This window comes from Mastacembelus armatus, chromosome 21 (assembly GCF_900324485.2).
Source record: "Mastacembelus armatus chromosome 21, fMasArm1.2, whole genome shotgun sequence".
Taxonomy (NCBI): Eukaryota; Metazoa; Chordata; class Actinopteri; order Synbranchiformes; family Mastacembelidae; genus Mastacembelus; species Mastacembelus armatus.
Window position 1 is genome coordinate 19987138 of NC_046653.1, and position 27866 is coordinate 20015003.

The 27866-nt window shown below is 40.6% G+C and overlaps 4 protein-coding genes across 4 annotated transcripts; all 4 read right to left on the bottom strand.

Moving 5' to 3' along the window:
- Positions 1–11772: 11772 nt before the first annotated feature.
- LOC113123013 (olfactory receptor 6N2-like) lies at positions 11773–12699 on the bottom strand. The gene has a single exon (XM_026294720.1). The coding sequence runs from the start codon at positions 12697–12699 to the stop codon at positions 11773–11775; it is 927 nt and encodes a 308-aa protein (XP_026150505.1).
- Positions 12700–13653: 954 nt separating this feature from the next.
- LOC113123980 (olfactory receptor 6N2-like) lies at positions 13654–14580 on the bottom strand. Its single transcript, XM_026296401.1, has one exon. It carries the CDS (start codon positions 14578–14580, stop codon positions 13654–13656), a length of 927 nt encoding a protein of 308 aa, XP_026152186.1.
- Positions 14581–22823: 8243 nt separating this feature from the next.
- LOC113123985 (olfactory receptor 6N2-like) lies at positions 22824–23750 on the bottom strand. Its single transcript, XM_026296405.1, has one exon. It carries the CDS (start codon positions 23748–23750, stop codon positions 22824–22826), a length of 927 nt encoding a protein of 308 aa, XP_026152190.1.
- A 925-nt stretch (positions 23751–24675) lies between these two features.
- On the bottom strand, positions 24676–25602 carry LOC113122886 (olfactory receptor 6N2-like). The gene has a single exon (XM_026294529.1). It carries the CDS (start codon positions 25600–25602, stop codon positions 24676–24678), a length of 927 nt encoding a protein of 308 aa, XP_026150314.1.
- Positions 25603–27866: the final 2264 nt, after the last annotated feature.

Below are 27866 nucleotides of genomic sequence, written 5' to 3' on the forward strand. Positions count from 1 at the left end.
CTCTTAACACTGGAGCCCCACAGTGTGTTCTGTCCTCTCCTGTACACGCATGACTGCGTAGCCACACACAGCTCCAATATCATCATCAAATTTGGGGATGACACAGTTGTAGGTCTGATCACCGACAATGATGAATCAGCCTACAGAGAAGAGGTGTACACCCTGACTAACTGGTGTCACAACAACCACCCCTCTCTGAAGATCAACAAGGCCAAGGAGCTGGTGGTGGATCTAAGGAGGCGGACCGGTGAGCACCCCCCCCCCCCCCCCCCCCCCCCCCCCCCCAAGGAAGGCCCACCAGCGTCTCAATCGGAAAGTCTTGCAGAGAATAGTTAAAATGGTCCAGCACATCACTGGAGGCGAGTTTCCCTCCCTCCAGGACATCTACACTCAGAAATGTGTGAGGAAAGCACAGAAGATCATCAGAGACTCCTGCCACCCAAGTCATGAACTATTCTTGCTGCTACCATCTCTCAGACGGTACCCCAGCATCAGGACGCGCACCAGCAGAATGCGAGACAGCTTCTTCTCGCAGGCCATCAGATTGCTGAACTCCAGATAGTAGACTAAACTCATCCACCCCCACCCCCCACACTGGATTCCATCTACATACCAGCCACACTGACTCTGGCAGCACTGTAGCATGTCTTGCACTACATAGCTTACAGCTCTGCACTAACTGCCCTGAACTACACTAAAACACTAACAGTATGCGCCACCGCAAGTCAATTACAAATTGATACATACATTTTTAAGTCTCTCCAGTATACTGAGCGTCATGTGTAAATACGGAAATGTGTATATTGTGTATTGTGTACAAATCGTCTGTGTATCGTAATGTGTGTATTGTGTGAAATGTGTATATTGTTATTTATGTACATTGTTGATTTTTACACCTTGCTGCTTGTACTGTCATGGCACAGAGTCTTGTACCTAAGAATTTCACCATTGGCACACTTATCCTACATGATGTGTGACAAAGAGATTTGATTTGATTTGAAAGTTATCAAAGAAAGATCTGACAAAAGAGGATTTTTTGGAAAAACTATTAAATGTACAATTTCGATGCCATAAGTCAGAACAAGATCAAGGGTGTGACTGAAACAGTGGGTGGGTTTATTAACATTTTGAGTGAAACCAATTGAATCTAATATTGAATTAAATGCAGTGCTGAGACTATTATTTTCAACATCTACATGAACGTTAAAATCTCCTACTATAATGACTTTATCTGAACTAAGCACTAAATCAGACAGGAATTCTGGAAATTCAGTTAAAAACTCTGAGTAAGTGACAGATGGACGGTATACAATGACAAGTAGAACTGGCTTTTGAGTTAATAAGTTTGAGTGGAAGAAAAATGCTGAAACACTTTCCACACCGTGAGCTGCTTTGGCCCGTTTATGTATGCCACTCTGACTAACAGCGTCATCAAACGAAAAGATGCAACAGAGGCGAGACAGCTGAGTGATGGGGGGGTTGAGACTAAAGGTCACTGTGGATTAAACTTTCTGTAAATTGGCCCATCACACAGTTGTAATTTTATGAGAGAATGTGCACAGTTGCATGAAGCCCCCCGAGAAAATCGTTGATGACCAGCATTTGATGTTTTCCTCCTTGTCGTCAGACCTGGAACCGGGCCTGGAGAGACCTATAAGGAGCCCTGTTTGAGAAAGGCCGGGTGGAGAGGCTGACCTGTTATTGGCTGAGCCAAGATAAGTGAGAATGTGTGAATGAGGGGTTGCGTCCCAATGAAACAGGAGCTTTGGTTTCCCTTCCTAATTTCTCTGATGGTTTACCAGAACATCACTGAACTTCTCTTTGTAGTTCTTCCACACCTGGCTTTTGTGTCCCTGATCACTATTCTGTTCCAAGAGCCCCCAGGAACAGACCACGACTCCTACTGATTGGAGTGCAGCCAATTTGCATTTCATGTACTTGTGTCTTCACTGGGACACATGAGAAATTCATTCCAGAGGTGACAGTTAATAACCTGAAAGATGGGTTGTCAGCCAGTTGTTCACACACGTTTGGGTCTGTGCAGAACCCTACATGTATTGAAATGTTTTCTTAAGATTCATTCTTTTGTTTTTAAGTTGTAGCATTGTCATCTTATAGAATGTCTCTTTCCAGTATATTTATGTTTCTGGTTAACAGTTATTGATACTATACTGTGTAAGAATAACTTTAATTTTGGCTGCTAAGTGATTGGTTTGTATTTCTACTGCCGTCAGGGGATTGAAAAAGCCTTGCCTTTATAACTGACAACAATACTCCTTATAACAATACTCCTTTTTGAAATGTAGGAAGTGAAAGTATAAAAGTAAAGTACAACTCCAAGAATGCACCAGGCGCAATGCAGCGAATCATCTGCCTCCATTTAACCCTATCCTCTGTATCCTCCTCACCCACACCAACTATCCTCATGTCCTCCTTCAGTACATCCAAGAACCTCCTCTTTGGTCTTCCTCTAGGCCTCCTTCCTGGCAGCTCTAACCTCAGCATCCTTTTACCAATGTATTCACTGTCCCTCCTCTGAATATGTCCAAACCATCTCAATCTGGCTTCCCTGGCTTTTTCTCCAAAACATGTACATCAACAAGCTCCTACAAGTCAGTTTCTTAATTTTTCTACAAATTATGATTCATTACTGTGGGCATTGAAGTCAGACAAGAATTTGAGTAATGATGAAAAAACTGTGTCGTGTCGTCTGCACCACTGCTTGTACTGTACATGTAGAATTATTTTTCCACATGCTGCACATTGCAAAATTGATTCAGCAGTCTTAACTTCAGTTTTTCATGGAAGTGAATGTAGTCTGAATTTCAGTAAACATGTCAGTTTATTGTGATTCATGGAAGAAAATCAGTCCTGTGTTAAATCTTCATTCATGAAGGTGATAATATTCAGTTTTTTTCCTTGAGAACAGTTTCATTGGTGTTGATGCACCTATGTGATCACTTTAGGGGCTGTAGTGTGTGATACTGTTGAAATGCATCATACTGACTGGTGTTTCTGTTATTTTGTCCACCCCAACATGTCACTGAGGATAGAGAACCTAATAGAAGCAGCTGTATAATGCAGTACAGTTCATTAGCAGTCCTAACTACATCTTCTAAAATTATCATGTAGGTGAATCAACTCCTCTGAAATACTTCAAACTCAGTGAAGGAGGATTTACTGAAGGCCTGGTGTATTAGACCGCCTCAGTTTGGACTGAACTAAAGTGAGTCCACCTGTGGTCACTGCAATAAAAGTCACTCCCTGTTGTTTCAGACCAAGGCAATAAAAACTAGAATACTACCAACAACAGAAGTCACATTGACCCACACCATACACAATTTAGTCTGCACATGGAACACAATCAGCAGTTTTTGTGTGTCAGGTGGACTGTTTATTATTGTCCTGTGGTGTCTGGCAACAAAATTACCATGGTGGAGCCAGCATAGGATAACCTTATTCCATTGATTTATTCATTACTGGACCTGGAACCTGTCAACTTGAGATTTATTGAAGAACTGAAGGAGCTAAAGTGAGTCCACCTAAACAGATTAAAGGATCAGTTTGGAATGTCTTGATCTGTTTTAACGTGTGTGTCTCTTATCTTTGTGACAGTCCTTTGCAGAAATTGATAATACCTATTCTCAGCTTTCTAAAATATTTTGTGGGTTTTCCAGAGGATCAATTTCTAGACCAATACTTTATAGTATGGCCATTTTTTCCAAAGCTATGCTGATGACACTCAGCTTTATGTGGTCGTATTTCCTGATGACAACAGGCCAACTGATGGACTTTTTAGATCTATTTTAAACAGATCAGCCAGTAAAAACACTAAGATGTTAATTATAGGGCTAAAGGTTCATAGAGATAAACTGCTTAAACAAACCAGAACGAAACTTTTAAGACTCATATAGGTTTTGTTAGATCAGGTAGATGGGCTAACCTTATTCCCAACCGACAGGAATGCAGCTCTGTGTGGTAAGAGCTAAAGCAGAGGCTTGTGTGTTTACATTAACACAAAATGGTGCAAGAACTATGTACTATTCTCTAGTCACTGCTCATCACTGGTGGAGTTTCTGACTGCTAGATGCAGACCAGTGTGTCTAACAAGAGAATTCACCTTTGTTCACAAAACGAATGTTTGTGTTCCCCTCAGTGCCATCGCCAAAGAGGCACTGTGTGATCTGTATGGGACTATAAGTGAATTGGAGAACATGCACCTAAAGTCTATGCATTGATTTCATCCAAATCTAAAGTGGAAGCTCTCTAAATTCCATCTAAATGTAAATTTTGCTACCCAAGGAGTAAATGTGCTCGATCTTCTTCAAACGAACATTTTCAGTGCCCACCTCCAGAGACCTGCCCCCCATCTTGGCTACTCAGATAACATCTCTGTTATGCTCATTCCAGCATACAGCACTCCGCACTGGATTTGAAGTAGGTGAAAGCCTGGTCAGCAGGAGCCATCTTTGCTCTTCTGGACTGCTTTAAGTACACTTACTTCTACATTTTCAAAGAAGCTGCAACAAAAACTGACATCACTAACTTAGAGAAGTAAGCTAATTCAGTGACTACATCAGTGAGACGATGTCACTGCCTCCAAAACCATCATCTCATGCTGCAACCAGAAGCCATGGATGACTGAAAATGCATGGTTGGAAATTGTGAGACCGTACAGCACATTGTGAGGACAGCAGAAAGGATCATTGAGGTCCCTCTTAGCTCCATCGCAGACATTTACACCACATGCTGCATTGTGATGTAGCATCATTGTTTCTGGGTGTTATTGTTTTGTGTCATTACATCTGTTGCAAAAAATGGACCACAATCTTTGGTGTCCGAAACTGGGACACCTGGAGGAAACTGTTTGCATCTATTTCCAAGGCTTCATTTCCTTCTACTACTTCAGGAAAGATGCAAGGAAGCCATCACCGCATCTCTGACATTTCCATTCACTTTCTCCTTTTCTCTGTGTAGTCTTGTATTGTTTGATGTAGCATCATTGTTTCTGGGTGTTATTGTTTTGTGTCATTACACTGTATTCAATGTACATGAATGAAGTGACAATAACATTTGTTGACTAGATTTGATTTGAATTTATTGTCACCTGTGTTTGTGCGATGCCTCTATCAAAGTTCTAACTAACAACCATCACATTTGGTTTTTTTCTGCTTTATCCTTCTACAGCAGCCTTCCTGTGTGTTTGCAGTAGCTTAGTCCACAGTGCCCACTACAGTGTAGGAGAGCAATGGGAACTTGTTGCAGTGTCCATATGACTGTAGTTGAGGTCACAGTCCACAGACTATGCTGAAGGTTCATCCTTCTCTGTGCCCCCAACATAATAGCACCATACGAAACTGCCTGTGTCAGCTATACCATGGGCCTCCACTGGTTCAGGCCTGTAGAGTCTGATGTTGTTCACATGACAACAACTCTTGGTGGAGAGTTTAATGAGATCCATGGAGGGAGAAACAAGCTGATAAAAATCAACCTACAGAGTCAAACAGTTCACTTTGTATTCTGGAGGTTTGTATTTGTTGCAATATTCATGTTCAAGTTCATGTCAAGGTCGGGTATCAGTGAATATATTAGACAATCGAATGACAGATATACAGTATAATATGTTCATGTGATCTTTGCTTTGATACTTCAAGTCTTTGTCATTAACACTTTGTTTTTAAACCTTAATGGATAATAACCTAAATATAACATATATAACTATTGATGCATATGTGGAACTGAACCAATATAGATTTGTTTACTTTATGTTTATCTTTACAGCATATATTCTAATAATCTGCAGTAATTCTACTATTGTGTGTCTGATAGTGATTCACAAAAACCTCCATGAGCCTATGTACATTTTCATTGCAGCTTTGTTACTGAACTCTGTTCTTTTTACCACAGCTAATTACCTAAAGATTTTGTTTGATATTTTAGCTGAAACACAAACCATGTCATATTCAGCCTGTCTCTTTCAGTTCCATATAACTTATTCATTAGGTGGTTCAGAGTTTTTACTGTTGGCAGCCATGTCCTATGACAGGTATGTGTCTATATGTAAACCTCTGCAGTATCCAACTATCATGACAAAAACAAACATCTGTATTTTACTGGTTGTAGCTTGGATTCTGCCTGCTGGTCAGTTAGCAGTGCCAATTGGTCTGAGTGCTGATATGGAACTATGTGAATATTTGTTCCAAGAAATAACTTGTAATACTGCAGTTTTTAAACTTCAATGTGAGCAGTCAAGCATGTTAAATATATATAATTTGATTATTTTGGTTAACATTATAATTGTCCCTGTCCTGTTCATCCTCTTTACCTACATAAGGATATTTACAATCACCTATCGAAGTGGTAGAGAAGTCAGGAGAAAAGCTGCACAGACCTGTTTACCTCATCTGTTTGTTCTAATCAATTATTTTTGCTTTGGTTCATTTGATGCACTTCTATATCAAATAGAAACTTTTCCAAAAATTGTGCGTTTAATAATGTCCTTACAAACAATTTTATATCATCCTCTTTTCAATCCAATCATATATGGACTAAAAATGAGAGAAATTTATAAACACCTCAGGAAATTGTTCTGTCCAGGTAAAATAGTCTAATGTACTAACACTGATAACTGTTGTACAGTCATTGTTTAGTGTCAGAATAAAAGAGAGATGTGATTTCTCTGAGCCTTGAAAAGTATTGAGTGTAAAGATGTTTCTAAAACCCTAAATCACAGTAAAGAGCATTATCAGCTTCAACTACACTATGTAATCACTACTAACTAAGCAATTTGCTGCAGAACCCAGAAATACAGTTTGATTCTAATTGTCAGTTTGATTCTTGTGTTTCCAGTTTGTTGTGGCTTAACTGTTAATTCACTGAAGACCTAGATTACAATTAAAATACATTTGCAAGTAAACACACTGACATCATTTCAAAAGGAACAGTAATGCAAGAGTTGAAAAACATTGAACTAATGTGTTTTAGTTTTTCACTTGTGTTCCTATGTTTTACCATGGTTTTTATTCTCCACTTCTGGATGACAGAACAATATTATGGGACATAGGGGGTCACAAAACAGAAAAGAGATCTGTGAAAATTGTGTGATTGCACATTTCACACTTCGATGACATTTGTGGAGAACAGGAAAATGCAGGAAACAGGCTGACATACAAAGTAAGAGTCCCTAATAGGAAGTGTGGATATGTATCATTAAGCTTCAAATTACACCTCAGGCTAGAAATCTGTACCTTTCATCAGAACCTGAGCAGTTTTCTCCTCTAAAGACACAGAAGAAATGAAATAGTCAGTAGTACTAACTAAAGGGAATTAAAATGGCCTCTATTTCTGAAACTGAACTTAGCAAATTTACCACTAAATTGTAGAGATTAGCAGCCAACAGACAATACATCCAGAGGCTGCTTTTAGCCGGCCTGAATAGGTGAGTTTTAAGTTTAGTTTTAAACAGGGGGAGGTCAGTGATGGTACATAATGCAATGTTCCAATGTTCCAGAGCTTGGGACATGCCACTGCAAACAAACGATCACCCCACTATTTGTACCTTGAGCATGGGGATCTCTAACAGAAATTTGCCAGCCAAACGCAAGGCTCTGCAGGGTTGGTGAAAGCTTGCACGGAGTGAATAGCCAGCGCCCTGTCCACCTTCAGTACCACGACTGAGGTGAGACCCTTGAGCAAGGCACCGGAGCCCGGAGCCACAGTGCTGGCTGCCCACTGCTCCGGGTGTGTGTTCACGGTGTGTGTGTTCACTGCTGTGTGTGTGCACTTTGGAATGGGTTAAAATGTACAGCACAAATTTCGGCCATATAAGTCACTGGAGTACCATAAAGCTGTGTGCTGGGTTTCTTTCTATAGTCTTTCTTCACCCAAGTGATAGTTCCATCATTATCAAGTTTGCAGATGATACCACGGTGACGATTAAGGACAATGATGAGTCAGCCTAATGGGACCACTTGGCTGCATGATGTGTGCTGACAACAACCTGCTGCTCAACACCAAGAAAAACATAAATGTGGCTAACCCACACCCAACCATATCAATAGAGCAGTGGTGGAGCGTGTCTCCAGCTTCAAATTACTGGGTATCCACATCTCCAAAGATCTCTCTTGGAAAACCAACTGCTCCAGCCTGATCAAGAAGGCTCACTAATACCTCTTCATCCTAAGGGCTTTGAAAAAGAACAATTTCTCTTCAGACATTCTGGTGAACTCTGTACCATCAACAGCATGTTGACCAGCTGTATTACAGTGTGGTATGGGAACGTATGTTGGACCATAAAGTGCTGCAGAGTGTGATGGAAACTTCTCTAATGCACTGTAAAGATGGTTCTATACTAAAAGTCCAGCTAACTAGATACATTTTCCTAAGCATCTCTTCAGAGGACCTAATAGAAATGGGTTCATAATTATTAGATTATACTCTAAGCAGCAGTGAGCGGAGCAATGTAGTGTATGCCGTCCAGTGTAAGGAAGAATGCTCTACATTGGAGAAACCAAACAACCACTTAGCAGTAGGATGGCCCAGCACAGGAAGAGCAGCTCCTCAGGACCACAGTTGCACCTCCATTTAAAGGAAACAGGACACTCATTTAAAGACAGTGATGTACACATTTTGGACAGAAAAGATAGATGCTTTGAGAGAGGGGTCAGGGAAGTTATCTATGTCCAAGTGGAAAAAACCTTCCCTTAACAGGGGTGGAGGGCTCAGACATAACCTGTCTTCAATCTACCAGGCTGCCCTTTCATCTGTTCCCAGGAAATTAAGGAACACATCATCAAATGTTTTCCAGGGAGGACACACTCTGCAACCAGTTGGTGAATCAGAGGGGTCACATGAGTCCACCATTAGATCTTAACGACCTTCACTTGAGCTCACTTCTATTGTTCACCTAACGAGCCTATTCAGGCCAGATGTGACGTGAAACCAACTCAGGAGTGTGGGTCTAATGACTCTCGCCTGATTTATATAGCTCACCTAATGAGCCTATCGGTCTAGGGGTGGAGTGAAACCAACCTGGGAGATAAATTGGAGGTTCCAGTCCAGCTTTCTCTCAGACTGAGGAAGCCACTTGGATGGGTGGTGAAACGTTTTGACTTATAAAACTGAAAATCCAGTTGCCATGACTCAACCTTTAGATAAGTGGAATAAAACTATAAAGCTACAAAAACTGTAAGTGTGTAGATATGTGCCTATGGGTATGTACAGTATATGGACATCTATGGATAAATAAATAAATACCAGGTAAAGTGACTACAGTATGTTGAACTGATGTGAATCACCTTATAATACAGTATTGCACATGATTACAGCAGATGGATGACAAAATACAGTGTTAGTAATGGTCATTGTAGAGTCTGACAGCAGCAGGAAGGAAAGACCTTCAGAATCTGTCCTTCAAACAGCGAGAGTGGATTAGTCTGTCACTGAAGCTGCTCTTCAGGGCAGGCAGGGCATCCTGCAAGGGGTGAAACTCATGGTCCAGCATAGATGCTAGTTTAGCCAGGACCCTTCTGTCCCCCACCTCATTCACTAGGTCCAGAGGACAGAGCTGGACTCCTTCTCAGACCTTGTCTAGCTTCTTCTTCTCCCTCTCTGTGATGCTGCTGCTCCAACAGACCACAGAATGGCTGATGCCAGTACAGTCATAGAAGGTCCTCAAGAGTGCCCCCTTCACCCCAAAAGACCACAGTCTCCTTAGGAGGTAGAACCACCTCTGGCCCTTCCTATACAGTGCATCTGTGTTACGAGTCCAATTTGTTGTTCAGGTACTTATAAGGTAGGTACTTATAAGAGTCCACTCTCTCAATGTCCATTACCCGGATGTTCACTGGCAAGGGGAGAGTAGACCGACCACTGCGTAAGTCCACTACCATCTCCTTGGTCTTCCCCGTGTTGATAAACAGGTGGTTCTGCTGACACCAGTCCACGAAGTCCTGCGTCAGTCCTCTGTACTGCGCGTCACCATCGTCAGTGATGAGCCCAACAATCGCAGAGTTGTCTCAGAATTTCTGCAGAACACAGCCGCCCATGTTGTGTCTGAAGTCTGAAGTGTAGAGGGTGAAGAAGATGCGGCCCAGGATGGTCCCCTGGGGAGCCCCCACACTGCAGGTCAGGATGACAGAAGCACAGTCCCGGGCTCTCATAAACTTGGGCTGGTTTGTGAGGTAGTCCAGGATCCACTCCGCCAGGACGCTATAGCTGCATTTCTGCAACCCTGCCAACCTGTACACATTCTGTGTAGCTGGTATGTATTTTAATATCAATGTGCTCCGCTACTATTTATAAAGTAAGCAAGAAGCTGATGCCTTTTGAGTTCAACACTATTCTGTGTTTGACCAACCATGCCATGTCTACAACCATGTTAGATTATAAATAGAACATCAGTGTAAGTGAAAGCAAAAGAAGTGGAAGAAGAGTTAGGTGCATCAGCATAATGTTTGTATGCATTTATAAACTATATTGCGTGTTAGTCCCATCTAATAAGTAAGTAGGTGATGTTGTCTAGGTGTCACAAATGACTAAACATGACTTTTCAAAGTACTGATAATTTTAAGTCTTGCTGCTGAAGTTCCTTAAGAGTTACCAGCAGAGGTGGCTGTGCCTCTGCATCGCTAGACTTTCCCTTTGTGCATTCTGCGCAGTCTGCATTACTGATATTGACGTGTGTGTCTTTGCTTTATGTCAGAGTAGAACAAAATCATTAAAAGAAAGAATTGACTTGAGTTTATTTAAAAAAAACCCACTGGAAGAAGATTGATTTCACAACTGAATTGATCCGCGTATCAAATCTCAAGTTCTCATCACACATCATCATAGTTTCAATTCAATTCAATTTTTTTTGTATAGCACCAAGTTGCAATGCAATCATCTAAAGGCACTCTACATAAAAAACAAAAATCCCTTATGAGCAGGAACTTGGCGCTTTGTCTTCAGATAAGGAGCCAGGGGCCAAGACCCTGGTCCAAGGTACCTACAGTTTCTGGTTCACCGTGTACTTAGAGATAAATCAATTACTATGTCTGCATAGGTTTTCTCCTCCCACCGTCCAAACACATGCAGCTTAGGTTAGTTGATGACTCTAAATTGCTCGTAGGTGTTAATGTGAGTCTGTGTCCGTCAGCCCTGTGATAGATTGCTGATCTGTCCAGGGTTCCTGTTGGGCTGGATGGTGCAAAAAATGGACCACAATCTTTGGTGTCCGAAACTGGGACACCTGGAGGAAACTGTTTGCATCTATTTCCAAGGCTTCATTTCCTTCTACTGCTTCAGGAAAGATGCAAGGAAGCCATCACCGCATCTCTGACATTTCCATTCACTTTCTCCTTTTCTCTCTGACACTTCACCATTTTGCTTTGGACAAGTTCAGCTTCAAAAGTTGCACTGACACCAAGCAGTATAAACATAGACAAGGAATCTGAATCCAGACTAATCAGAAGATCATCCTCCACTTTGATGAGAGCAGTTTCGTCAGGGTGACAGGCCCTGACAGCAGATAGAAACAGTTTAAAATCATTACTGTTACACAAGTGAAGTGAAAGCTAAAATATCTACCATTAACATTTAAAATGTTTATCTTCAATTTTTGCTGATTATCTTCAAAACAACAACTACATATAACACTAAAACGAATGGAATTTATTGCCTTATTATTATTATTATTACTATAATAGGATCCAGTAAATGTCTATGAAAACCACATCTCTACATTATCACTACAGATGAAATGACTGTACATTAGTTAACAGTGTGGATATACTAGTGTGATTTGACCTGAAACAACAACTTCTTCAGGTGTTTATAAAGTTCTTTCATCTTTAGTCCATATATGATTGGATTTAAGAGAGGATGATACAGAATCATTAGAAAAATCACGATTAAACGAATAATTTTTGGAAGATCTGATTCCAGTCGAACAACAACACCATCAAAAGTAACACAACAGGAAAAGCCCATTAAAACCAGCAGGTGAGGTAAACAGGTCTGAGCAGCTTTTCTCCTGACTGTTTTACAGCTTCGGTAGGATATAAGAAGTATCTTGGTGTATGTGAAGAGGATGAAAAGCAAAGGGAGCAGTGCAATATTTAGTAACATGAACACACCATATATAGATAGTGCAGCTAAACTTACACACTGAAGACTGAAAAGTGAATTGTTACAAAAAATTCCCTTCAGAGTAAAAGTACAGAGTTTTATTTTGGTGTTCAGTGCAAGTGACACTGCTAACTGACAAGCAGGCACAAGCCAAGCTAAAAGCAGCAAGACGTTAACAGTTGTTTTTGTCATGATAGTTGGATACTGCAGAGGTTTACATATAGACACATACCTGTCATAGGACATGGCTGCCAACAGTAAAAACTCTGAACCAGCAAGACAGTAATATACAAAAGACTGGAAGACACAGAGTGGATAAGTTGTGATCTGTTTTTCAGATAAAAAGTCTATCAGTAGTTTTGGGTAGATATTAGTGCTGAAAAGAACAGAGTTCAGTAACAAAGCGGCAATGAAAATGTACATAGGCTCATGGAGGTTTTTGTGAATCGCTATCAGACACACAATAGTAGCGTTACTAGAGATTATTAGAATATATGCTGTAAACATGATCACAAAATAAAGATATCTGTATCTGTGCATTTCTACATAACCATCAATAGTTATATATGTTATATTGAATCTATCATCCATTAAACTTCTCCAACCAAAGTGTTAATCAGTAATGCAGATCATATAGCAAACATTCATAAATAATAGCTGAGAAAACAAGTCTCACTGTGAGGACTGCAGTAACAGGTTACCTGTGTTGGACTGTCTCATTCATTCACTGACACCACAGTCAGAAAGTGTTTGAGTCTGTGGAAGGTTTTTATCAGGCTGCTTCACCCTCCATGGGTCTCATTAAACTCTCAGCTAACATGTAAACAACTTCAGAGAGCAGTTTCATCAGGGTGACAAGCCCTGACAGCAGATAGAAACAGTTTAAAATCATTACTGTTACACAAGTGAAGTGAAAGCTTCCTATACAAATAAAATTGAATTGAATTGAATTGAACAAGCTTCTTTCTGATTAAAATCAATGGACGGTTTGACACTCGTTTATCATTATTGAAGGATAAAGTTGTGGTCAAGTTGGATGATAGGAGTTTTAAAGCAGATGGTCATAGTTCTTAGTGATGCATTCACAATATAGGTTAATTACATTTTTCTGTATATTTATTGACCTGAAACTTTGAGTTTTCTCAACTTTTTAAATCAGAAGTATTTAAAATGCACAACAATAATTTAAATGTAACATTATAATAAGTGCATCATAATCAAATGTAACCCATGTAATTATGAAACAGAACAAAACAAAAAGTGATTATTTTGTTTAAACTCTAAGAAGCCAAATCATAAAGGTTTGGATGAAAGTTCTGTGTCATGCAGTCCTGTGTTACCACCAACATTTAAAACATTTACCATTACATTTAAAAAGTTTATCTTCAATTTTTGGTGATTATTATTATCTACAAAACAACAACTACAAATAAAAAACCCTAAAAAAGATTAATTATTGTCTATAATATGACAATAATAATATACTTCATTAAATTCTTATGAAAATTATACATTATCACTGCAAATGGTTATATAAATGATATATTAGTGTGATTTGACCTGAAGCAACAACTTCTTCAGGTGTTTATAAATTTCTTTCATCTTTAGTCCATATATGATTGGATTTAAGAGAGGATGAAACAGAATCATTAGAAAAAGAACAATTAAACGAGCTATTTTTGGAAGCTCTGATTCCAGTCGAACTACAACAGCATCAAAAGTAACAAAACAAGAAAACCCTGTTAAAACCAGCAGGTGAGGTAAACAGGTCTGAGCAGCTTTTCTCCTGACTGTTTTACAGCTTCGGTAGGATATAAGAAGTATCCTGATGTATGAATAAAGGATGAAAAGCATAGGAAGCAGTTCAATATTTACCAGCATGAACACACCATATATAGATACTGCAGCTAAACTTGCACACTGAAGACTGAAAAGTGAATTGTTACAAAAAATTCCCTTCAGAGTAAAAGTACAGAGTTTTATTTTAGAGTTCAGTACAAGTGACACTGCAATTTCACAAGCAGGCACAAGCCAAGCTAAAAGCAGCAAGACGTTAACAGTTGTTTTTGTCATGATAGTTGGATACTGCAGAGGTTTACATATAGACACATACCTGTCATAGGACATGGCTGCCAACAGTAAAAACTCTGAAGCACCTAAAGAATAATATACATAAGCTTGGAAGACACAGTGTGGATAAGTTGTGATCTGTTTTTCAGATAAAAAGTCGATCAGTAGCTTTGGGTAGATATTAGTGCTGAAAAGAACAGAGTTCAGTAACAAAGCTGCAATGAACATGTACATAGGCTCATGGAGGTTTTTGTGAATCGCTATCAGACACACAATAGTAGAATTACTGCAGATTATTAGAATATAAACTGTAAACATGATCACAAAATAAAGATATCTGTATCTGTGCATTTCTACATAACCATCCATAGTTATATATGTTATATTGAATCTATCATCCATTAAACTTCTCCAACCAAAGCAGTAATGCAGATCATATAGCAAACATTCATAAATAATAGCTGAGAAAACAAGTGTCACTGTGAGGACTGCAGTAACAGGTTACCTGTGTTGGACTGTCTCATTCATTCACTGACACCACAGTCAGAAAGTGTTTGAGTCTGTGGAAGGTTTTTATCAGGCTGTGAAGACCCTCAACGGGTCTCATTAAACTCTCGACTGACATGTAAACAACTTCTTGCTTGACTCCTGAGGCAGCTGACGGGTACCATCAGGCCAAGCGTGCTAATCATATGGTGACAAAGGCAAAATGTTGAGTCTGGGAGGAGTTCGGTGAGGCCATGGAGGAAGAGTGTTGGTCAGCCTCGAGGAAATTCTGGCAAACCATCCGGTGCCTCAGGAGAGGGGAAGCAGTGCTGTGCCAACACTGTTTACAGTGGAGGTGGGGAGATACTGACCTTAAATGGGGACATTGTCGGTCCGGGGGCCTTTGCTAAGGGTTGTCCATTCTTTGTACGAGTGGAGCAGGAGCTTGGTTCACATTGCCGGCAGTAAGTCAGACCTGTTCCTAATGCATGTTGGACTTCGGCAGGGCTGCCCTTAGTCACCAGTTCTGTTCTTTATTTTTTTTACAGAATTCCTAGGTGCCAGGAGTGGGAGCCACCGGATTCCATCTCTATTTTGTCCTGTTGGCTTCACTGAGCCAGGAACTTCAGCATGCACTGGGGAAGTTTGTATCTGAGTGTGAAGTGGCTGGTATGAGAATCAGCACCTCCATGCCCTACCAGAAGGAGGCCCCATGGACCTAGGACATGTTGGAGGGACTATGACTCTCGAGTGGCCTGGGAAATCATCAGTATTCCTCAGTAAGAGCTGGAGGAAGTATCTAGGGAGCGTATGGTATGAAGTTGGGGAATCTCTGCTTAGACCACTGCACCCCACACCAGCCAAGAAAAAAGCAGCAGAAAACGGATGGATGAAGGAATGGAAAACCAAGGTCAGGAAACTATTGTGAGACAAACTATTTTCAATTTACTTTTACATTTATAGTTAAGGAAACAAAAATTAGAAAATGGGTCATTTGATAGTCAACTTGTAAGTTAAACTGCTAAGGTAGATTTTTTTTAATCACTACATGATTAGCACTTTTATTGAAATACACATGAATGCTATTATTAAAGAGAATATAAAACTAACCACCACAAATATGTGTGATCTGAATGCAGCAGAAGTTTAGTTGGCTTTAGAGACAACAGGGTCCTGCTGTTGTGCGTCTCTTTGGGGTTCCTTGGACTGCAATGAAGACTAGCCAGCAGTAACACAACTGTATTTGAACACAACTAAGTCTTTTTACACTGGATCAGAGACAGGGGAAAAAACATACAGGCAGTATCTTGACACACTGCCACTGAGCAAACACATCCACTCCCAGAGGGTTATTGTCCTGTGCCCACAGAGAAAGACACTTTAAACATTGCACATGCGCTGTGTCACACTGGAAGAAACTTCCAGCAGAACCGGGCTCAGTTTGGGCGGCCATCTGCCTCGACAGGTTGGGGTGAGTGGACAGAGGAGAGAGAAAAGAGCGATGATAACAAATGGACACTGCAGGTTTGTGCGGCTTTGCACCTTTACATTCCCCCTCAGGCCAACACGGATGCCGCACTCAAGGAACTGTGTGGGCATCTATGCAAACAGGAGACCATGCACCCCAAAGCAGTGTTCTGCTCCTGCTCCTGCCTACTTACAAGCAGAAGCTGAAACGAGAAACACCTGTCCTCAGGACTATTCACCTTTGGTCGGACCAATCGGATTCTATGTTACAGGACTGTTTTGATCAGGTTGACTGGGATATGTTCCGAGCTGCATCCGATTAAGACATCAGTGTTTACACATAGACTGTCAAATGCTTCATAAGGAAGTGCATAGAAGACGTTGTACCGACCAAAACAATTAGAACCTACCCAAATCTGAAACGCCAATGTTTGCGCGGCTCTCAATGTTCGAACCTCCACCTTTAATTCCGACAATGCGGATTAATACAAGCAAGCCAGCTATGCCCCCCACAAAACTATCAAGACACCAATACAAAGACAAGATTGAAGCACAATTCACCACTTCCAACTACAGAGACATGTGACTCCACAACATCACAGATTACAAGGATCGCAGACACCCTGCTGCAAACACCTCTATCTCACTGCCTGACGAGCTCAACGCCTTCTACGCTCGTTTCGAAGTCAGCGGCTCCTCCCCCATACAGAGTGCTCCCCTGGCCGAGTCTGCTGAGGTCAGCTCACTCTCTGTGTCTGCAGCGGATGTTACCTGTTCTCTCTGGCACGTGAACATCCGGGGTCCCTTCACTGACATTTTTAACCTCTCCCTCTTCCTATCTGTTGTCCCTTAATGTTTCAAAACATCCACCATTGTGCCAATACATTAGGCACCCAAAGCTTCTTGCTTGAATGACTGGCGCCCTGTTGCTCTGACTCCCGTCACCATTAAGTGCTTTGAGATGCTTATCAGAGATCACATCTGCTCTGTATTACCACCATCACTCAACCCACTGCAGTTCACCTACCGCAAGAACCGCTCCACTGACGATGCAATTGCCTTCACCCTGCACACTGAACAATTCCCTGTGCAGCTGGATCCTGGACTTCCTGAAAAGCAGACGTGCAAGTGGTCAGAGTTGGCAGCATCACCTCCCCACTGACCCTTAACACTGGAGCCCCACAGTGTGTTCTGTCCTCTCCTGTACATGCATGACTGTGTAGCCACACACAGCTCCAATATCATCATCAAATTTGGGGATGACACGGTTGTAGGTCTGATCACCGACAATGATGAATCAGCCTACAGAGAAGAGGTGTACACCCTGACTAACTGGTGTCACAACAACCACCCCTCTCTGAAGATCAACAAGGCCAAGGAGCTGGTGGTGGATCTAAGGAGGCGGACCGGTGAGCAACCCCCCCCCATTACCATCAATGGGACTCCAGTGGATCACATCAATAGCTTCAAGTCACCTAGACTACTCACACACAGTCAATAGTAAGGAAGGCCCACCAGCGTCTCTTCTTCCTCAGGCAACTGAAGAAATTTGGTCTGAGCTCAAAAATCCTCACAGTTCTACAGTTGCACTGTGAAGAGCATCCTGACTGGCTGCATCAACGCCTGGTATGGGAAATGCACTGCTCTCAATCGGAAAGTCCTGCAGAGAATAGTTAAAATGGTCCAGCACATCACTGGAGGCGAGTTTCCCTCCCTCCAGGACATCTACACTCAGAAATGTGTGAGGAAAGCACAGAAGATCATCAGAGACTCCTGCCACCCAAGTCATGAACTATTCTTGCTGCTACCATCTCTCAGACGGTACCCCAGCATCAGGACGCGCACCAGCAGAATGTGAGACAGCTTCTTCTCGCAGGCCATCAGATTGCTGAACTCCAGATAGTAGACTAAACTCATCCACCCCCAACCACGACACTGGATCCCATCTACATACCAGCCACACTGACTCTGGCAGCACTGTAGCATGTCTTGCACTACATAGCTTACAGCTCTGCACTAACTGCCCTGAACTACACTAAAACACTAACAGTATGCGCCACCGCAAGTCAATTACAAATTGATACATACATTTTTAAGTCTCTCCAGTATACTGAGCGTCATGTGTAAATACGGAAATGTGTATATTGTGTATTGTGTACAAATCGTCTGTGTATCGTAATGTGTGTATTGTGTGAAATGTGTATATTGTTATTTATGTACATTGTTGATTTTTACACCTTGCTGCTTGTACTGCCATGGCACAGAGTCTTGTACCTAAGAATTTCACCATTGGCACACTTATCCTACATGATGTGTGACAAAGAGATTTGGTTTGATTTGAAAGTTATCAAAGAAGGATCTGACAAAAGAGGATTTTTTGGAAAAACTATTAAATGTACAATTTCGATGCCATAAGTCAGAACAAGATCAAGGGTGTGACTGAAACAGTGGGTGGGTTTATTAACATTTTGAGTGAAACCAATTGAATCTTATATTGAATTAAATGCAGTGCTGAGACTATTATTTTCAACATCTACATGAACGTTAAAATCTCCTACTATAATGACTTTATCTGAACTAAGCACTAAATCAGACAGGAATTCTGGAAATTCAGTCAAAAACTCTGAGTAAGTGACAGATGGACGGTATACAATGACAAGTAGAACTGGTTTTTGAGTTAATAAGTTTGAGTGGAAGAAAAATGCTGAAACACTTTCCACACCGTGAGCTGCTTTGGCCCGTTTATGTATGCCACTCTGACTAACAGCGTCATCAAACGAAAAGATGCAACAGAGGCGAGACAGCTGAGTAATGGGGGGGTTGAGACTAAAGGTCACTGTGGATTAAACTTTCTGTAAATTGGCCCATCACACAGTTGTAATTTTATGAGAGAATGTGTACAGTTGCATGAAGCCCCCCCGAGAAAACCGTTGATGACCAGAATTTGATGTTTTCCTCCTTGTCGTCAGACCTGTTACCGTGCCTGGAGAGACCTATAAGGAGCCCTGTTTGAGAAAGGCCGGGTGGAGAGGCTGACCTGTTATTGGCTCAGCCAAGATAAGTGAGAATGTGTGAGTGAGGGGTTGCGTCCCAATGAAACAGAAGCTTTGGTTTCCCTCCCTAATTTCTCTGATGGTTTACCAGAACATCATTGTCCTTCTCTATAGCCTCTTTGTAGTACTTCCACACCTGGCTTTTTGTGTCCCTGATCACTCTTCTGTTCCAAGAGCCCCCAGGGCCAGACCACGACTCTGAGCGAATGGAGTATTTGAACACAGCCAATTTGCATATCATGTGCTTGTGTCTTTACTGGGACGCATGAGAAATTCTTCTAGAGGTGACAGTTAATAACCTGAAAGATGGGTTGTCAGCCAGTTGTTCACACACGTTTGGGTCTGTGCAGAACCCTACATGTATTGAAATGTTTTCTTAAGATTCATTCTTTTGTTTTTAAGTTGTAGCATTGTCATCTTATAGAATGTCTCTTTCCAGTATATTTATGTTTCTGGTTAACAGTTATTGATACTATACTGTGTAAGAATAACTTTAATTTTGGCTGCTAAGTGATTGGTTTGTATTTCTACTGCCGTCAGGGGATTGAAAAAGCCTTGCCTTTATAATTGACAACAATACTCCTTATAACAATACTCCTTTTTGAAATGTAGGAAGTGAAAGTATAAAAGTAAAGTACAACTCCAAGAATGCACCAGGCGCTATGCAGCGAATCATCTGCCTCCATTTAACCCTATCCTCTGTATCCTCCTCACCCACACCAACTATCCTCATGTCCTCCTTCAGTACATCCAAGAACCTCCTCTTTGGTCTTCCTCTAGGCCTTCTTCCTGGCAGCTCTAACCTCAGCATCCTTTTACCAATGTATTCACTGTCCCTCCTCTGAATATGTCCAAACCATCTCAATCTGGCTTCCCTGGCTTTTTCTCCAAAACATGTACATCAACAAACTCCTACAAGTCAGTTTCTTAATTTGTTTTCTACAAATTATGATTCATTACTGTGGGCATTGAAGTCAGACAAGAATTTGAGTAATGATGAAAAAACTGTGTTGCGTTGTCTGCACCACTGCTTGTACTGTACATGTAGAATTATTTTTCCACATGCTGCACATTGCAAAATTGATTCAGCAGTCTTAACTTCAGTTTTTCATGGAAGTGAATGTAGTCTGAATTTCAGTAAACATGTCAGTTTATTGTGATTCATGGAAGAAAATCAGTCCTGTGTTAAATCTTCATTCATGAAGGTGATAATATTCAGTTTTTTTCCTTGAGAACAGTTTCATTGGTGTTGATGCACCTATGTGATCATTTTAGGGGCTGTAGTGTGTGATACTGTTGAAATGCATCATACTGACTGGTGTTTTGTCCACCCCAACATGTCGCTGACGCTAGAGAACCTAACAGAAGCAGCTGTATAATGCAGTACGGTTCATTAGCAGTCCTAACTACATCTTCTAAAATTATCATGTAGGTGAATCAACTCCTCTGAAATACTTCAAACTCAGTGAAGGAGGATTCATACCACCTGTGGTCACTGCAATAAAAGTCACTGCCTGTTGTTTCAGACCAAGGCAATAAAAACTAGAATACTACCAACAACAGAAGTCACATTGACCCACACCATACACAATTTAGTCTGCACATGGAACACAATCAGCAGTTTTTGTGTGTCAGGTGGACTGTTTATTATTGTCCTGTGGTGTCTGGCAACAAAATTACCATGGTGGAGCCAGCATAGGATAACCTTATTCCATTGATTTATTCATTACTGGACCTGGAACCTGTCAACTTGAGATTTATTGAAGAACTGAAGGAGCTAAAGTGAGTCCACCTAAACAGATTAAAGGATCAGTTTGGAATGTCTTGATCTGTTTTAACGTGTGTGTCTCTTATCTTTGTGACAGTCCTTTGCAGAAATTGATAATACCTATTCTCAGCTTTCTAAAATATTTTGTGGGTTTTCCAGAGGATCAATTTCTAGACCAATACTTTATAGTATGGCCATTTTTTCCAAAGCTATGACACTCAGCTTTATGTGGTCGTATTTCCTGATGACAACAGGCCAACTGATGGACTTTTTAGATCTATTTTAAACAGATCAGCCAGTAAAAACACTAAGATGTTAATTATAGGGCTAAAGGTTCATAGAGATAAACTGCTTAAACAAACCAGAACGAAACTTTTAAGACTCATATAGGTTTTGTTAGATCAGGTAGATGGGCTAGCCTTATTCCCAACCGACAGGAATGCAGCTCTGTGTGGTAAGAGCTAAAGCAGAGGCTTGTGTGTTTACATTAACACAAAATGGTGCAAGAACTATGTACTATTCTCTAGTCACTGCTCATCACTGGTGGAGTTTCTGACTGCTAGATGCAGACCAGTGTGTCTAACAAGAGAATTCACCTTTGTTCACAAAACGAATGTTTGTGTTCCCCTCAGTGCCATCGCCAAAGAGGCACTGTGTGATCTGTATGGGACTATAAGTGAATTGGAGAACATGCACCTAAAGTCTATGCATTGATTTCATGCAAATCTAAAGTGGAAGCTCTCTAAATTCCATCTAAATGTAGACTTTGCTACCCAAGGAGTAAATGTGCTCGATCTTCTTCAAACGAACATTTTCAGTGCCCACCTCCGGAGACCTGCCCCCCATCTTGGCTACTCAGATAACATCTCTGTTATGCTCCTTCCAGCATACAGCACTCCGCACTGGATTTGAAGTAGGTGAAAGCCTGGTCAGCAGGAGCCATCTTTGCTCTTCTGGACTGCTTTAAGTACACTTACTTCTACATTTTCAAAGAAGCTGCAACAAAAACTGACATCACTAACTTAGAGAAGTAAGCTAATTCAGTGACTACATCAGTGAGACGATGTCACTGCTTCCAAAACCATCATCTCATACTGCAACCAGAAGCCATGGATGACTGAAAATGCATGGTTGGAAATTGTGAGACCGTACAGCACATTGTGAGGACAGCAGAAAGGATCATTGAGGTCCCTCTTAGCTCCATCGCAGACATTTACACCACATGCTGCATTGTGATGTAGCATCATTGTTTCTGGGTGTTATTGTTTTGTGTCATTACATCTGTTGCAAAAAATGGACCACAATCTTTGGTGTCCGAAACTGGGACACCTGGAGGAAACTGTTTGCATCTATTTCCAAGGCTTCATTTCCTTCTACTACTTCAGGAAAGATGCAAGGAAGCCATCACCGCATCTCTGACATTTCCATTCACTTTCTCCTTTTCTCTCTGACACTTCACCATTTTGCTTTGGACAAGTTCAGCTTCAAAAGTTGCACTGACACCAAGCAGTATAAACATAGACAAGGAATCTGAATCCAGACTAATCAGAAGATCATCCTCCACTTTGATGAGAGCAGTTTCGTCAGGGTGACAGGCCCTGACAGCAGATAGAAACAGTTTAAAATCATTACTGTTACACAAGTGAAGTGAAAGCTAAAATATCTACCATTAACATTTAAAATGTTTATCTTCAATTTTTGCTGATTATCTTCAAAACAACAACTACATATAACACTAAAACGAATGGAATTTATTGCCTTATTATTATTATTATTACTATAATAGGATCCAGTAAATGTCTATGAAAACCACATCTTTACATTATCACTACAGATGAAATGACTGTACATTAGTTAACAGTGTGGATATACTAGTGTGATTTGACCTGAAACAACAACTTCTTCAGGTGTTTATAAAGTTCTTTCATCTTTAGTCCATATATGATTGGATTTAAGAGAGGATGATACAGAATCATTAGAAAAATCACGATTAAACGAATAATTTTTGGAAGATCTGATTCCAGTCGAACTACAACAACATCAAAAGTAACACAACAGGAAAAGCCCATTAAAACCAGCAGGTGAGGTAAACAGGTCTGAGCAGCTTTTCTCCTGACTGTTTTACAGCTTCGGTAGGATATAAGAAGTATCTTGGTGTATGTGAAGAGGATGAAAAGCAAAGGGAGCAGTGCAATATTTAGTAACATGAACACACCATATATAGATAGTGCAGCTAAACCTACACACTGAAGACTGAAAAATGAATTGTTACAAAAAATTCCCTTCAGAGTAAAAGTACAGAGTTTTATTTTGGTGTTCAGTGCAAGTGACACTGCTAACTGACAAGCAGGCACAAGCCAAGCTAAAAGCAGCAAGACGTTAACAGTTGTTTTTGTCATGATAGTTGGATACTGCAGAGGTTTACATATAGACACATACCTGTCATAGGACATGGCTGCCAACAGTAAAAACTCTGAAGTGGCCAAAGTGTAATATACATAAGCTTGGAAGAGACAGTGAGGATAAGTTGTGATCTGTTTTTCAGATAAAAAGTCTATCAGTAGCTTTGGGTAGATATTAGTGCTGAAAAGAACAGAGTTCAGTAACAAAGCTGCAATGAACATGTACATAGGCTCATGGAGGTTTTTGTGAATCGCTATCAGACACACAATAGTAGAATTACTGCAGATTATTAGAATATATGCTGTAAACATGATCACAAAATAAAGATATCTGTATCTGTGCATTTCTACATAACCATCAATAGTTATATATGTTATATTGAATCTATCATCCATTAAACTTCTCCAACCAAAGAGTTAATCAGTAATGCAGATCATATAGCAAACATTCATAAATAATAGCTGAGAAAACAAGTGTCACTGTGAGGACTGCAGTAACAGGTTACCTGTGTTGGACTGTCTCATTCATTCACTGACACCACAGTCAGAAAGTGTTTGAGTCTGTGGAAGGTTTTTATCAGGCTGCTTCACCCTCCATGGGTCTCATTAAACTCTCAGCTAACATGTAAACAACTTCAGAGAGCAGTTTCATCAGAGTGACAAGCCCTGACAGCAGATAGAAACAGTTTAAAATCATTACTGTTACACAAGTGAAGTGAAAGCTTCCTAGACAAGCTTCTTTCTGATTAAAATCAATGGACGGTTTGACACTCGTTTATCATTATTGAAGGATAAAGTTGTGGTCAAGTTGGATGATAGGAGTTTTAAAGCAGATGGTCATAGTTCTTAGTGATGCATTCACAATATAGGTTAATTACATTTTTCTGTATATTTATTGACCTGAAACTTTGAGTTTTCTCAACTTTTTAAATCAGAAGTATTTAAAATGCACAACAATAATTTAAATGTAATATTATAATAAGTGCATCATAATCAAATGTAACCCATGTAATTATGAAACAGAACAAAACAAAAAGTGATTATTTTGTTTAAACTCTAAGAAGCCAAATCATAAAGGTTTGGATGAAAGTTCTGTGTCATGCAGTCCTGTGTTACCACCAACATTTAAAACATTTACCATTACATTTAAAAAGTTTATCTTCAATTTTTGGTGATTATTATTATCTACAAAACAACAACTACAAATAAAAAACCCTAAAAAAGATTAATTATTGTCTATAATATGACAATAATAATATACTTCATTAAATTCTTATGAAAATTATACATTATCACTGCAAATGGTTATATAAATGATATATTAGTGTGATTTGACCTGAAGCAACAACTTCTTCAGGTGTTTATAAATTTCTTTCATCTTTAGTCCATATATGATTGGATTTAAGAGAGGATGAAACAGAATCATTAGAAAAAGAACAATTAAACGAGCTATTTTTGGAAGCTCTGATTCCAGTCGAACTACAACAGCATCAAAAGTAACAAAACAAGAAAACCCTGTTAAAACCAGCAGGTGAGGTAAACAGGTCTGAGCAGCTTTTCTCCTGACTGTTTTACAGCTTCGGTAGGATATAAGAAGTATCCTGATGTATGAATAAAGGATGAAAAGCATAGGAAGCAGTTCAATATTTACCAGCATGAACACACCATATATAGATACTGCAGCTAAACTTGCACACTGAAGACTGAAAAGTGAATTGTTACAAAAAATTCCCTTCAGAGTAAAAGTACAGAGTTTTATTTTAGAGTTCAGTACAAGTGACACTGCAATTTCACAAGCAGGCACAAGCCAAGCTAAAAGCAGCAAGACGTTAACAGTTGTTTTTGTCATGATAGTTGGATACTGCAGAGGTTTACATATAGACACATACCTGTCATAGGACATGGCTGCCAACAGTAAAAACTCTGAAGCACCTAAAGAATAATATACATAAGCTTGGAAGACACAGTGTGGATAAGTTGTGATCTGTTTTTCAGATAAAAAGTCGATCAGTAGCTTTGGGTAGATATTAGTGCTGAAAAGAACAGAGTTCAGTAACAAAGCTGCAATGAACATGTACATAGGCTCATGGAGGTTTTTGTGAATCGCTATCAGACACACAATAGTAGAATTACTGCAGATTATTAGAATATAAACTGTAAACATGATCACAAAATAAAGATATCTGTATCTGTGCATTTCTACATAACCATCCATAGTTATATATGTTATATTGAATCTATCATCCATTAAACTTCTCCAACCAAAGCAGTAATGCAGATCATATAGCAAACATTCATAAATAATAGCTGAGAAAACAAGTGTCACTGTGAGGACTGCAGTAACAGGTTACCTGTGTTGGACTGTCTCATTCATTCACTGACACCACAGTCAGAAAGTGTTTGAGTCTGTGGAAGGTTTTTATCAGGCTGTGAAGACCCTCAACGGGTCTCATTAAACTCTCGACTGACATGTAAACAACTTCTTGCTTGACTCCTGAGGCAGCTGACGGGTACCGTCAGGCCAAGCGTGCTAATCATATGGTGACAAAGGCAAAATGTTGAGTCTGGGAGGAGTTCGGTGAGGCCATGGAGGAAGACTGTTGGTCAGCCTCGAGGAAATTCTGGCAAACCATCCGGTGCCTCAGGAGAGGGGAAGCAGTGCTGTGCCAACACTGTTTACAGTGGAGGTGGGGAGATACTGACCTTAAATGGGGACATTGTCGGTCCGGGGGCCTTTGCTAAGGGTTGTCCATTCTTTGTACGAGTGGAGCAGGAGCTTGGTTCACATTGCCAGCAGTAAGTCAGACCTGTTCCTAATGCATGTTGGACTTCGGCAGGGCTGCCCTTAGTCACCAGTTCTGTTCTTTATTTTTTTTACAGAATTCCTAGGTGCCAGGAGTGGGAGCCACCGGATTCCATCTCTATTTTGTCCTGTTGGCTTCACTGAGCCAGGAACTTCAGCATGCACTGGGGAAGTTTGTATCTGAGTGTGAAGTGGCTGGTATGAGAATCAGCACCTCCATGCCCTACCAGAAGGAGGCCCCATGGACCTAGGACATGTTGGAGGGACTATGACTCTTGAGTGGCCTGGGAAATCATCAGTATTCCTCAGTAAGAGCTGGAGGAAGTATCTAGGGAGCGTATGGTATGAAGTTGGGGAATCTCTGCTTAGACCACTGCACCCCACACCAGCCAAGAAAAAAGCAGCAGAAAACGGATGGATGAAGGAATGGAAAACCAAGGTCAGGAAACTATTGTGAGACAAACTATTTTCAATTTACTTTTACATTTATAGTTAAGGAAACAAAAATTAGAAAATGGGTCATTTGATAGTCAACTTGTAAGTTAAACTGCTAAGGTAGATTTTTTTTAATCACTACATGATTAGCACTTTTATTGAAATACACATGAATGCTATTATTAAAGAGAATATAAAACTAACCACCACAAATATGTGTGATCTGAATGCAGCAGAAGTTTAGTTGGCTTTAGAGACAACAGGGTCCTGCTGTTGTGCGTCTCTTTGGGGTTCCTTGGACTGCAATGAAGACTAGCCAGCAGTAACACAACTGTATTTGAACACAACTAAGTCTTTTTACACTGGATCAGAGACAGGGGAAAAAACATACAGGCAGTATCTTGACACACTGCCACTGAGCAAACACATCCACTCCCAGAGGGTTATTGTCCTGTGCCCACAGAGAAAAACACTTTGCACATGCGTTGTGTCACACTGGAAGAAACTTCCAGCAGAACCGGGCTCAGTTTGGGCGGCCATCTGCCTCGACAGGTTGGGGTGAGTGGACAGAGGAGAGAGAAAAGAGCGATGATAACAAATGGACACTGCAGGTTTGTGCGGCTTTGCACCTTTACATTCCCCCTCAGGCCAACACAGATGCCACACTCAAGGAACTGTGTGGGCATCTATGCAAACAGGAGACCATGCACCCCAAAGCAGTGTTTATTATAGCTGGGGATTTTAACAAAGCCAATCTCAAGAGGACTGCACCGAAATTCTTCCAGCACATATCATGCAATACACTTGGAGATCAGATTCTAGACCACTGTTACTCCCCCTTTCCGGAATGCCTACAAGTCACTCCCCCTCCCACCTCTAGGCAAATCAGATCACTCTTCAATCCTGCTCCTGCCTACTTACAACCAGAAGCTGAAACGAGAAACACCTGTCCTCAGGACTATTCACCTTTGGTCGGACCAATTGGATTCTATGTTACAGGACTGTTTTGATCAGGTTGACTGGGATATGTTCCGAGCTGCATCCGATTAAGACATCAGTGTTTACACATAGACTGTCAAATGCTTCATAAGGAAGTGCATAGAAGACGTTGTACCGACCAAAACAATTAGAACCTACCCAAATCTGAAACGCCAATGTTTGCGTAGCTTTCAATGTTCGAACCTCCACCTTTAATTCCGACAATGCGGATTAATACAAGCAAGCCAGCTATGCCCCCCACAAAACCATCAAGACACCAATACAAAGACAAGATT

Excerpts from the sequence above, each read along its gene's own strand:
- LOC113123980 (XM_026296401.1), bottom strand. The coding sequence starts at position 14,580 with ATGGATGATAGATTCAATATAACATATATAACTATGGATGGTTATGTA.
- LOC113122886 (XM_026294529.1), bottom strand. The coding sequence starts at position 25,602 with ATGGATGATAGATTCAATATAACATATATAACTATGGATGGTTATGTA.
- LOC113123013 (XM_026294720.1), bottom strand. The coding sequence starts at position 12,699 with ATGGATGATAGATTCAATATAACATATATAACTATTGATGGTTATGTA.
- LOC113123985 (XM_026296405.1), bottom strand. The coding sequence starts at position 23,750 with ATGGATGATAGATTCAATATAACATATATAACTATTGATGGTTATGTA.